Consider the following 14,086-nt stretch of genomic DNA (forward strand, 5'->3'; position numbering starts at 1 on the left):
TTAAAACTCACATAATCAATTATTATAATATCGAATATCACGAGCTATAACTACCTACATTCCTAGAGAACCTAGGTTAATTCACTGCCACAGGATGCCAAAACCTACCTACACTACACAAACCTTTGATAGGTTTCGTTGCATGTAGGTTGTGGCACACCCAAAACGCAATCCTATCTTACAAAATACATCTAAAGTGCCATTAGTTGCCACACTTCCTCTACATTTCCTTTACAAATCGCGCATCGGTGCAAATAAAGGTATGTTATTTTCTCACGCATGTTCTGAGGTTGCGTAATCTGTGATCCGCGATGTTCTTGTTCCGAGATCTGTGAGCCAACTCGAGGGTATTCTGTGTCCTTGGAAAAAATGAGACGGTTTCGCAAAGTAAAGTTCGCAAGAGAAAGTTTTGTAGGTGCATACTGGTTCTTGATTCTAGTACATACAGTGTGGTATGCACTGCACATACGTACAGTATATTATATGTGTAACATATTGGACTGTATTAGTTCCTCACTAAGGGTTAAATTGGAACTGCTAGTGTGACACTTATAGTACCTACCAATGTGGACCTAGTCGGAGACGAGTTACTTTTTATATTCAATGCAGTTTGTAATAACAAGTCTTCTTCTTCTTCTAGTGCCGTCTCCTAGCGTAGGTTGGCAATCATCCTGCTGATATCCGTCGTAGAGGCCGCCGCACGGAACCATTCTCCAGTGCTCAGTAACAACTCTATACTTATATACTTATTGTAATATTTTATTTATTTTTAATAGTACACCTGGGAACGCATAAGAATTGTACCGTAGTTCTCGGGTTCGAATCTATACTGAAATAAGTACCGTTTATTCTTATCACCGGAAAAATATTCAGCTTGATTTTTTTTTTCAGATGGCCATGCGTCTTTGGTAAGTGATGCTTACTGCTTTCAACTTTCAATTCAGTGAATACATTATACAATACAGTGAACACATTTTAATTGGTTGTGGAGGTAACCTCATTTGAAACTCCCGTGCTTGTGATAATGTAAGAATTCTTCAAGTAACATCATAATTTATATATTTTTTTAATTTTTACACTCGACATTAAAATAATGTTATTAATGTTGTTTGTTTCCGGAGTTCCTCATAAAAGTATATTTTAACTTTCGAACAGTTCATGCGATTTTGAGGGGACTGTCTCAAAAGTAGACTCATCTCTAAGAAAAAAATATATAACAAAAAGCATATAGCTTAGTGCCAATTTCACCATAGTCGGTTATATAACCGACCAGGCATAGGTTTGTCAATTATACGTCATCTCCATATAAAATTCTTGACAGATGTGTCAAAAGTCAACCATTAATACCTGGTTATGCTCTAACTGACTATGGAGAAATTGGCACTCAAATTGTTAATGTTTTTCGCTAGAGGATTATTACCCAGTCCACGTTGTTCTATGGATATTACGTAACTTTTACAAACTGTGATTGCAGTTCTACTCATGCAAAGAATCGTAATTTTCAGGTTGAACTCGAATGTAAATTATTTGGACATTTGTAGTTAATAAGTCCCGCACCACTGACCGGCTGTGTAGGTACAATACTGTTGCTGATTTAAATTCATATTGTCACATCGCACGTTCACTCGGGCCCAAACTGTTCGACCATTATTACCGGATTACGGCGAAGCGAAATGCAGTGTTACCTATGTGTTTTTAAAACTCAATTAAAACGGGTTAAAATGATATCCCAATAAGTAAGAATATAACACCGTTTTTTACTCCAGGTATAAATAAACAGAATATCATAAAAACATACATTTTTAATCAATTCTCAGAAAAGCACATAACTAAATACTCTGGAGGTGATTTCCTTTTCTCTCTGCTCAAACAACGATACAACTGTTGAGTTTAATAATTTACTTATTTTATTGGCTCGGGTTTCCATGGTATTTTCCTGAATTTTATTAAAAAAATATCTTTGGTACTGTACTGTTACCCTTTCACGTAAAAACTACGAACAAGCTTTGATTAAATTTGGTAGTTAAGTACAGGGAGCTGCCGTTATAGATATTTGGATTTGTACAACCACAGGAAAGCTTTTTAAGACGAAGCAAAGCTCGCGGGTACAGCTAATCCTAATCCTAACTAATACTATAAAATGCGAAAATAACTGTGTCTGTCTGTTACTCTTTCACGCCAAAACTACTGTGAATGAAATTTGGTATACGGTATACATATGGTCTAGACCCTGAGAAAGAACATAGGCTACTTTTTATCCCGGAATTCCCACGGGAAAACTTTTTAGGGCGAAGCGAAGCTCGCGGGAACAGCTAGCACGTATATAAATCATGTTTCACGACCGACGGAAGCCCGGGGCGTCAAGGCAACCTTGCTTTGAAATGGAGCACACATCGATATATCCATAAACGCGGGAAAGGGTCCACATATTGGTTTATATCGGAAACCTTATATTCCCTCCAGCGCTTCATATTATTGTTAATATTCGAATGGAGGAAACCTGCACAGGAACGCTATTTTCGCCTGAGATTCACAGACGTAAATATGTGGGGACATCTCATACACGGCCACCCGACCCCAAGCTAGGCAGAACCTGTGTTATGGGTGTCGGACAGCTGATATATCTACACAAATACATAGATAGATGCATACCAAATATAAATATCAACACCCAAGACCCGAGTACAAGTATCTGTCTTTAAACAAAAATATCTGCCCCAGCCGGGAATCGAACCCACGACCTTCGGCATAGCAGTCAGGGTCACTAACCACTACACCATTCGGCCGTCGAAAACGTCTATTATACGTACATAAACTATACTATATATGTAAAAACTTACCAATAAATATGTTTCAATGTTTCAATATACCTAAATATGTCGAGTTTCGCCGGCTTTTTAATCCCTGACTGAAAATTAACACATGTTCTGTAAATGGCTTCTTGGTTCTTTAATCGTAAGCATCTAATGTTACTAGAGGCCACAATACCAAAAGCGAGACCAAGATATTCTCCTCTATTCTAATTTCATTTCGCAATTCCATTCGCAACATTTTTGATTGATAACAACCTTAATGATGATGGTTTAATAACTCGAAATTGCGGCAGCTATGAATTGTACATTTTATTACGCCAACCGACCATTATATTAGTCGTGTCTATAATTATTCATGCCGATGATTAGGAAAGTCGTAAAAAAATGAGTATTTCGTACATGTGTAATAGTGTTAATACATCGCAGTGGGTTACAAAGTTAGTGTGTCAGTGACCGGCGTTTTATAATCGATGATGTGAGCCGGCCGGCCGTATTCAAATTAATATTTAATTACTTACCTTGGTTTTTATAAAAAAATGTGTGTATCACGCATGTGAAGACCGTTTCGATGTTTAACTGAAGTGATTTAATCAATTCTTTCACCATTATTATCTGCAAAAGTCAATAATCCCTAGAGTCGGGAAAGAAAAGACTAATTTTGAAACAGAAGTAAGTACCAGGGCCATTTTTATTTTAGGTACAATTATCGGTCCCCTACAAAGAAACATTTTTTAAAAATTAAATAATGAAATTCAGGAATATAGCTACCGCCTGTAGCAATTAAATAAAACATCGGTCACAGAAAATATAATGAATTTATGTAAAATACTTTATTTATTTACAAATTACGGTAACTCTGTTGTTGTTTTTGGTAACGCAATAATTGTTTTTCATACAAAAATTGTTTGTCCCTCGGAGCGAGTCATATGAAACAAGCACAACGTGTGTAAAAAATTACAATGGAAACAATTTTTTTGAATATTATAACGAATATGTCATTATTTAAACTTTACTTCACGGTAATAATCATGATTTTATATGAACATATTATGGGACAATTAATATTCCTGGCCGAGTCCCCAAGCCTAAGCAAAAATACACCTACACTAGGTTACCCTAGGAAATTCAATCATAAATAAACTTTTTTTCACTTTCTTACACCTAAGATCATTTGAATGGCTGTGTATTTGTATCGGAGTGCAGGAAGGAGAGCGGGACGGATAAAATGACCAAGTCTTTCGGACGAGAGTCCTGGAGAGAAGCGCGTGTATTTATTGTGACGCCACTGAGTTACCGGCGACATACGGTGAGTTTTATAGATATTTATTATTTTATTTCATGCAATATATGTAATAATTAGTAACAATTATGAGGGCATTTTGATATCCCATGTATGTGTATTCATTTAAGTACTAACTTCAAAAAGGTTATTGTTTTACAACTGCGTTACCGCTACACTTCGTTACTTTTTCAGTAACGCAGTTGTAACTATAGTAACTCAGGGGTTTTTCTTATAGTTTTCAGGTATCTGTTACTCAATTTATGGTACAAATATAACATTTGAGCATATTATATTGTTACAGTATAACATTTCAGACTCAATGGCGTAAACAGCGGCTGAAAAACAACGGCTTTATAGGCAAAAAAAATAGAAATATTTCTTAGTATTAAGTTGTCATATTTTCAGCGATTTTAATGTTTGTTATTAAACAAAGAGTTCTGTTAATTTTAGTTTGATAGTTTTTTTCACATTATGATTAGTTTTAATTGAAGAAAGTATAAAGATTGTGATTGAGATACCACTGTGTTACCAATTAACCACAGCGTTATCTATTTGTCCCTCGTTTCCTGAGAGTATTCACAAACATTTTTGCTACTCTTTATTAGAAAGAATGTTAAACTAAATATAATAATTATAATTCACCTTATTTAGAGCTATTTCTAAAACTTTGAGCAAAAAATTATGATTATTTTTTCCTTTTTTCGAAAAGTATTGCATTAAAACTTATTGATTGGTAACGCAGTGGGAAACTTTATTATAGAATGAATAACAAAACTGAGAATATTTTGTAATTTAAACTGTTAGATTAATGTTTTTTTTCTTACTTTTTATCTGGTATATGTTTACTGTAGGGGATGTACAAGAAAAACACTCGAAATTCGGTTATGCGACGGCGGTGCAAGCGTATGGAGGTGCTGCTAGTTACGGACTAAAAAAAAGGGTAGTTATTTTATTAAAATCGCGGCGCGCTTCCACTACCGCCGCCTTTATTTGCGCACAAAAATAATAGATGGCAGCACATGTAATGATTTGACACAATCGGGTGTTATACGTTTGTACATGTTCAGTAAATATTTATAAAATTATTTAAATCATAAATGCGTCGCCTACAATACCGCCCCCTAGTGCTGATTGACGAATATCAACAATGTACTTATCCTACTTAAGTTTATACAAACAAAAAACAAAATAATTATATGAGTCAACAGCACTACGAATCAATAGGTGAGAGCAAGGCGACGCGCGTGGCGGGGCGGCGCAGCACGCCGGCGCGCGTGCGCACGTCCACCACGCGCGCGCGGCCGTCGGCGCCGGCGTGCGCCGCGCTCACCACTCCGTGGCGCCAACAACCACGGTCTACTTTAGTATCTACCAGTACAACATAATCTCCAACTCGCAACGCTCTTTCGTCAGTTTGCCATTTCTGCCTAGGTAACAGAGTTGGAAGATACTCTTTTATCCACCTACTCCAAAACATATCAGCTAGACGCTGCGCTATACGCCACTGTTTCCTAAGACAGAGGTCGCCGTCATCGTATTTGCCGAAAGCTGGGCCGTTAGAAGAAGTTCCGATTAAAAAATGATTCGGAGTTAGGGCTTCCGGGTAGTTGGGATCCGTGGATACGTGAGTGATCGGACGACTATTGACTAGCCCTTCCACTTCAACCAACAGGGTTGATAGTGTCTCTCGGTGTGGAGCGCGTTCCTTTAACGCAACTTTCAAGGCTGTTTTTACTGTTCGTATCATCCTCTCCCAGGCGCCGCCCATCTCAGGCGCACCTGGTGGAATGAACCTCCACTCTATGCCTCTGCTGAGGCCATCTTCGCGTAGCTTCTCGGTGTTCAGCTCCCGTATACTCTGGCGTAGTTCCGCATCACACCCTCGAAGGTTGGTCCCGTTATCGGACCAGATTACGCTCGGTGTGGACCTGCGGCCAATCATTCTTCGCAGGGCCATTATTGTGCTATCAGTTGTGAGGCTCTCAGCTAACTCAATATGAATAGCACGGATGGTGAGGCATGTAAATAATACACCATAGACCTTCTGTCTCTTGCGGCCTACTGTTATCTCCATCGGACCAAAATAGTCGATACCTGTGCAGCTGAAAGGTCGCCTGTGGTGCTGCAGGCGCGCTGCGGGCAGCGGCCCCATGCGCTGGGCGGCGGGCGCGGCGCGGCGGCGGCGGCAGAGCGGGCAGCGCGCGGCGGCGGCGCGCACGGCGCTGCGCAGCTTCACCACCCAGTAGCGCTGGCGCAGCTCGTTCACGACGTGCATCGTAGCGGTATAGATTGGAACTGCCACATCCAAGCTAAAGAGTTTAGTAGTTGGTGTAAATGGCTCGATGAATTAAAGTTGTTAGAATCTATACGTATACCGCGTTGGTACTTAAGCGATGATAACTGGACTGAATGTTATTCAATAACGGAGCCCGAATTATGCGATAAGAAGATCGTAAATAATACTCAGATGCATATTTTTTGCGACGCGTCCATTAAGGCATATGCTACGGTAATATTTTGGCGTTTTACTCGGTTTGATGGTCGAGTTAAGGTTTGTTTTGTAGGCAGTAAATGTAGGGTGACCCCTCTTCGGCCTGTTTCAATTCCACGATTGGAATTGCAGGCAGCGTTACTGGCCGCGCGACTCGCACATACTGTACAGACTGAGCACAAGGACGTCCAGCCAAACCAGCGATTCTTTTGGACAGACTCGAGCACCGTGCTGCAGTGGCTGCGCAGCGACTTGCGCAGCTACAAGCCGTACGTGGCGCACCGCCTGGGCGAGCTGGACGAGCGGCGAGCTAGTGGACTGTAGATCCATAGGTCGCTGGTTCAAATCCGGCTCGAAGGACCAGACTTTGTAGGGGATGTACAAGAAAAACACTCGAAATTCGGTTATGCGACGGCGGTGCAAGCGTATGGAGGTGCTGCTAGTTACGGACTAAAAAAAAGGGTAGTTATTTTATTAAAATCGCGGCGCGCTTCCACTACCGCCGCCTTTATTTGCGCACAAAAATAATAGATGGCAGCACATGTAATGATTTGACACAATCGGGTGTTATACGTTTGTACATGTTCAGTAAATATTTATAAAATTATTTAAATCATAAATGCGTCGCCTACATTTACGAACCAAAATATATGTTCCTAACAATAAAACATAATTTTGTATCAAAGTAACGCAGTAGTATTTTTTTCTCATCGTTCCTCGATTAAACGTCAATAACTTTAAGAAATAGCAAGAAAACATCGCTGCAAATGTATTTAATGAATAATATAAATGTTAATTAACATAAATAAATATTGAAAGGTTAATTAATAATAAGTTTATTTTTGAAAAAAATATCTATAAAAGTATGCCAAATTGTACCCAAAATAAATTAACCCACCAACAAAAAAAAGTTTATTAGGCTAACAAAAAAAACATTCTTAGTTATTTCTGACACTGTCGTACCATGTCTTAATTTTCGTCATATCTTACTTTTCTTCATACATTCAGGGCTACCAGTGAAAGAAAAACTCCATCTTTTACCAAACGAGTTTCATAACAAACAAGAGTAGCACCAATGAAAATTTCACGATAAGAAGATGAGTGCAAAAAATAATAACTCGAGCGAGCGGTAACGCGAAAATTTTCACAGCTTTTCTCACGTTCGATTTCATAAAACAAACACTTTAAGAGGGCTCTAAATGTTTGCATTGTCTATCTCGCTCTACACGCGCCGCCCCGCTCACACCAAACGTTATTCTGAGCACCAAGTGTGTGCGCCCCACATTTCAGGTGCTCAGAATATTCAGGGGGCAGAAGCTATGCAGCAATGCCATCGTTTCGGTCGAGGTTTCGGTCTAATGTTGAAAGAAAGTAAATTTTTCGTTTACATGCAGCGAAATGAAATTCATTATAAGTATTGGATTAAACGGGTTTTTGGTAAAAGTTATATTGTGGGCTGAAAGTTCACCATTTTGTTCTATGAAACTCTGAAATCTGTGAAAATAACTTGAAGTCCATACTAAAAACTTCACGCTTTTAACACTAAAATGATTGCTATACCCTGAGGCCCTGTCGCGATGCTAAATAGAAGTCATATTAACGAAGTAATTAGTGTCAAATTTAATTCAATTTGAATCCAAAAATCATTGTCAAAACAAGTTCGCGACAGCAGCCTGAATAAGTCCGCGGGCAGGTAGGCTGAGAGCCATCTCATCACGAGTGTTGAATGGAGAACAGTCCACACGCGTCCACTGGAGAGACCCCTTTGTTAGTCGATGAATGGCTGTGTTTATACTCGGTGGCGTTTGTCAGTGATTCAGCTGGGTCAAGGTGATCGGCGGACGTGTGTGGGGTAATTGGGCAACATCTTTCTTCCCAAGATCATTTGGTATCGATTTATAATGATGTTAAAACTAAATTGTTATTGTTTATAGTATATGTTACAAATCAATATATATGAAAATCGATAGTTAGTTTTTAAGAACTTCTGTGATCATAGGCATTTTGGTTTGAGTAAATTATTCGAAAATACCAGCGGGGGAAAATACATTTATTGAAATTACTTACCCAATATTTTCTTTCCAATAGACTGATTAGCAATCTGAACATAACATGCATGTATCTATAGCACATTGGTTTTCCTCTGTCTTGTTCACTGATAAAGTTTCCCAACACTTATTAACGCTAGGAAATGCCGCTTCTGGAAGTCTGATATTAAACTTGTAATGAAGTACTTACCAGCTTTCATTATAAATAGCTGGCAATGTGCTTTTATACGCGTCGTTCGAACACTTTCTAAGCTTCTTATTTATAAGTTGCTCGTAGCTTTTGGTATGAAGTATATAAATCGATCTTTATGTTATGAAATGCAATGTTTTTTATGTTTTTCATGCAGGTTTTACACTAGAAATATAGGTATCTACCAGTGGAAGACCCAGGGAGAGATTGCCCAGCAGTAAACTTTTTACATATATCTAATTTCATAAAAAATTGGTACAGGCGCTATTATTATCTCCCAAGTCCTATATTATCTAAATCTATGCCGACTTGCCGACCCTGAGCCTACATTATCCGAAATGGTGTCACATGGGGTCTTGAGGGAGAGATGGGTTAAAGTGCTGAATGACATCGTCTAAAAGGTTACCTTACCATACCTAAGATAATAAATTAAAATATGCGTGCACCTCTTCCTCAAAGTATGAATTTCATACAGTTTGGGTCAATGCTAGATTTATTTAGTAAGTAGGTACTTAGCTCCAATTTCTCCATAGTCGGTTAGATCGTAGCCAGGCAAAGGTTGATGAATTATACGTCATCTCCATGTTAAATTCTTGACAGATATGTCAAAAGTCAAGCAATAATCCCTGGTTATGCTCTAACCCACTATGGCGAAACTGGCACTTAGTCAGTTAAAAAAAACTATCACACAGTTGATTGATTTAGCATCATTTCTATTCATCCATCGACTAGTTCACTAACCTTTAATACTCATTTAATCTCCAATCATCTAATTAAAGCGTAGAAAATAATGCGGAATCTGAGCGCAGCGCATTCCGCTAATTATTATAATTATTAAGTTGTTGAGTGGAAGAGAAAATATGAATTTTCACCACGCGACGGCAGACGGCCGGCGCACGCACGCCGTGTCTGCATCTAGATGTAGGGGCACGATACACGGACGGCATCACCATCCGGTACCGACTACCGATACTAGGTACTTTACGGATGTGACGTGATGTGTGTGACTGATGTCAACAGTATTGAAATATAGTAAATTTTGTCCGAGATCTGGGTTATTACGGGATTTTGGGATTCCGGTATTACCGTTTTTCCGATTGCACGGTCCCCAGTATCCGACGGATGCTACTTGCGGATGTCAACGGCATCAGTGAAGCGGAATATAGGCCCATCTCATAGTTTTCAGAAAACAGTCAAATATAATTTAAACCCCCAAATTCATAGAGCTTTTTGTCACTTTATAAAAGGTTTACAAGACTTTGAAACACACGAGTTTCGATTCTTTGTGTCAGTCGAAATTGGTGTATCATAACGTCCTTCATTGTAAAACTTTTTTAAAGTCACAAAAAGCTCTTTGAATTTAGGGGTTAAATTATTTTGCGGGTTATTTTTTTTCGGTTAAATTATAGAACCTAATTAGTTAATTAGTCTTAAACACGTGACAGGTTACGTAGTATTTAGAAACCGGACGTGTGAGGCGAGCCTTACTGGATTTGCTGGCTCGCTATTTCCTGTGTAATATGCTAGTCACTATCATTATGGTAATCTAATCTATAATACCTATTATCTGACCAACGGAACATGTATAAATATAGGTATATCTTATGTAACAGAATAGCCAATGAACCTTCATGGTCATTATTTATAACTCCTCAAGTAAACTATAATAAAGAAGCATGTTATCGGAACGTATCTAATAGTAACTATTTATTGAAAAAAATATACAATTTAGTTTTCAGATTCCATAATAATTATAAGGCTGTCGTTAAAAACATCCTAACTAATATTATAAATGCGAAAGTAACTGTGTCAGTCTGTCTGTTTGTCTGTCTGTCTGTTACCCTTTCACGCCAAAACTACTGAACGGATTTGAATGAAATTTGGTATACGTATGGTCTAGACCCTGAGAAAGAACATAGGCTACTTTTTATCCCGGAATTCCCACGGGAAAACTTTTTAAGGCGAAGCGGCGAAGCTCGCGGGAACAGCTAGTTAATTATAAACAGCAGCAATTAGCGAACATAGATGTATCCTACTTAAGATACGTAACAACACTTTCACCAATAACATGGGTACTAGGGGGACGCGAGCAACTAGCATCTACCTACCCATTTGTATTACATGATGTGCGAGTGACATAATGTGTGTGCAATCGTTTAAGACTAGGCATGAGAATCGAGATCTGATTCGAGATGGGATAAAAAACCGGTTCATTGCCTCCTCTGTACTGTTTTTTATGTGGTTATACATAATGATATCTTGGTACATATACATAACGTTGGTACGTTATGATACGAGTGCCGAAAGTTGGTCATTACAGTCGAGTAACATAAGACTACGAAACAGTAATGACCATCCGCATCCGCACGACGTTTTTCAAAAAGAGTAAACAACGCATAATTAAATCTCATAATACATATATTTCCATGCAAGATATGATTATTTAAAAAATATACTTATTTAAGATTTACTGTTTGTGTACTGTAATGACATTGCGGTGGGCCAAAATACATGTGTGTATACATGTGTGTATGTGATTATGACTAGTACTTAAGGCGTCTTGCACAACAAAGTTAAATAAAATTAAATCTATGACCTCTTGCTCTGACATTATACTGTCAGAGCAAGAGACAAACTATTTAATTTTATTTAACTTTGTTGTGCAAGACGCCCTTAGTCACAAAGTTTATCCTGATCTCCTGACATATCTCTAACTATCCTATGTTTATTTATTTATTTATTTATTTATTTATTAACAAACACATATTGGTACATATAATTAACAGTATACAACACCACATAAGCCTTCAAAGGTTTGTGTGTGATGCGATTTTAATCTACCATACAAGTTATTTTTAAGTAATGATTAATTACCTAATGTAAAATTACTTAATGTACCTAACTTTCCATATCACCTACTCACAAACTTATTACCATTACACCAAACAAGTTTAATGACTCTGTTCTGGAAACTCAAGTTAGTTAAAGTGTAGAGTTGCATACAATTATTAAACTTAGTTATAACGAAGTAGATAACTGCGAGCCTTCAGAACAATGATTCGCTCAAGAAACTTCGGAAACTAAACCAATATTCCTGAGTAAATAATTAGTCGTGCTACAGTATAGATAAACTTATTTTATTACCGGCACAGAGCTGCGGTAAGCTCAACGAATTCACTTAGCTAAGTCTAGTACTTAGCGATGGTAACTCTAAGCAGCTTCGAAAGTAAAAGTTCTGGCATCATAACTCGCTACCTTTGCACTTATTTTTTTATTAAATAACTTACACAAATATCTCGCCAGCCGGTATTGCAGTTCTGGTGCACACACAATTAGAGTTCGAAATTTAAAAAGGCGCGTTTTTCTTCTTTTTTGAAATTGGAAGCGTCAGTGTTTGTCCGCGTGTAGTATGTAACTGGCTGGTCGAGTCGCGAGCGCAGGTGAATGTGGCCGGCGCTCTAGCCTCCTTGGTGTTAACCACCTTTGAAGAGAAACCTATAACTGCATAGACCACCTTCCAATCAGGCGACGATTTCAATCGGTTGGTTACTTGTCTTTACCGTGTGCATTGAACTTTGTAAAATAGTTTTTCATTGTTATTGCGGGCGACGGTCCGGTACGAGACTCTCATTTTTAATTTTCCCCTTGTCTAGACTTCCCTGGGTTGTTAAAATTTAAGTGAAGGTTCATATTTTGTACAGCAGGTGATTTGAGGTTGTACTCACAGCTTTTGTTAATACTTTTTCTCAAATTCTTCGTTAGTTGCTAGAAGCTGAAAAGAATAAATTTAATAAAGGCTCCGCGCTGCTCTTAATGAAGCAAAGAAAAATATTAAATACTTAAATTAAAACCGTATTATATATAGGCAGTACAGTCGTACCCTAAATTAAATTTAAATAGCTTTATATTTGTCGAGAATATTAAATACCTATGTATCGACGTAGGTATATAGATTAATAATATAAGAGTACCTTAGCTTGTCTTAGACATAACTAAAATAGTAAAACATTAGTCATAAACAACTTTTGACCTACGAGTTTTGGAATTCGCGAACAAAAAAAAGCACTTCTATCAAATCAAAAATCAATACCCTGTATAACATAAAAAAACTGTTTTGGAAAGTCCTAGAACGAAAGTTTTCTTTTTGCAACACTCTGTATATTCTACAGAAATCAATGTCTGCGATTGCGATATTGTTTTTTTTAACTTAACCTTCGTCCTTCACTTATTCTGAGTTCACACACATAAACGCAAGCAGGTTCATTGCAAGTGAAAGGGACCTTACAAATATTTTTAATTATTTTTGAAGAAGAGTCGTTTCGAACTGGTGTGACTGGCGGCATTCTCCCCGGGGGTCACTTTGTAATACGAAAAACTACATTTCGGAGCGGCTGCTGCGCGAACCACGACTCTATCTCGGTGTTAAACGTGCTGATTGCACGACAGTCCTCGTTTGTCGTTTTTCGTCAGTATAGAGTAACCCTCCAGGTGATCCAAGGTGAGCTCCTTACAGCCTTGATGACCGTTTATGGGTCAAAAAACTGGTGGGGATCCATCGAACCGGATCTAGGATTGCATCGGTCGGTCCTGTACTACTAGGTATGCGGTTGCGACTCAAAGTTGGATCAGTTGGCAAACACGCATAACTTCTGTTAGCTATTTTTGTGTGTATGAGAAAATTGTAAAATTGAGCTTGAGTATATACACTCACGGGCAATGAAAAAGTTCCATTGAGAAAATCACCAAATTACTTCTAAACAAAAATTTTCTACAATGTGTAAGTACATTTTACGGCGCATTAGAAGATTACCAACTAAAAACGTAAATATTTTGGAAAAAACCTAATTCATAAAAAATCTAAACATTAAGTAACTTTTGGTGCTTTAAAAGTTCTTTTTTCTTTCGGCCGTTAAATAATAAGCCATATTATATTATGTCTTTTTATCTATTTCATCAAGAAAATCAAGAGTAAAAACAGCAAATTTGTGTAGCTGTCCAAACGGGCCTATTATATTTCGACGACTGTAAGCATAAGAATGATGGGAGGGTTCAGGAGTTCGAAATAATATGTGTTTACAATTTGGCGAGAGATGCGAGTATGCGTTGTTGTTCAGATGCTTGTGCGTGGACGGAACAGAGAATGCTCTAGTACTCTGTGCACATATTTGGGCACAAGCCAGTACAATCTATTACTTGGAAATCCAATATGTTATTTGTCTGGGACCGAATATTTGCTAGGAAACTTTAACCCTTAATACTATC

At 38.0% G+C, this 14,086-nt stretch overlaps 2 protein-coding genes across 3 annotated transcripts in view; both read right to left on the bottom strand.

Annotated features, from left to right (window-relative positions):
- LOC105380712 (protein obstructor-E) overlaps positions 1–12,267 on the bottom strand; it is a 37,964-nt gene extending 25,697 nt beyond the window's left edge. For both annotated transcript variants that reach the window (XM_048625890.1, XM_048625889.1), the window contains exon 1: positions 12,112–12,267. The gene's annotated coding sequence lies outside the window, so the exon portion shown is untranslated. The remainder of the gene's footprint in view (positions 1–12,111) is intronic.
- Positions 5,306–6,370, bottom strand: LOC125489562. The gene has a single exon (XM_048625665.1). The coding sequence runs from the start codon at positions 6,368–6,370 to the stop codon at positions 5,306–5,308; it is 1,065 nt and encodes a 354-aa protein (XP_048481622.1).
- Positions 12,268–14,086: the final 1,819 nt, after the last annotated feature.

The sequence above is a fragment of the Plutella xylostella genome, chromosome 15, assembly GCF_932276165.1.
Source record: "Plutella xylostella chromosome 15, ilPluXylo3.1, whole genome shotgun sequence".
Lineage (NCBI taxonomy): Eukaryota > Metazoa > Arthropoda > Insecta > Lepidoptera > Plutellidae > Plutella > Plutella xylostella.

Coding starts and splice junctions, on each gene's coding strand:
- LOC125489562 (XM_048625665.1), bottom strand. CDS start 6,370: ATGCACGTCGTGAACGAGCTGCGCCAGCGCTACTGGGTGGTGAAGCTG.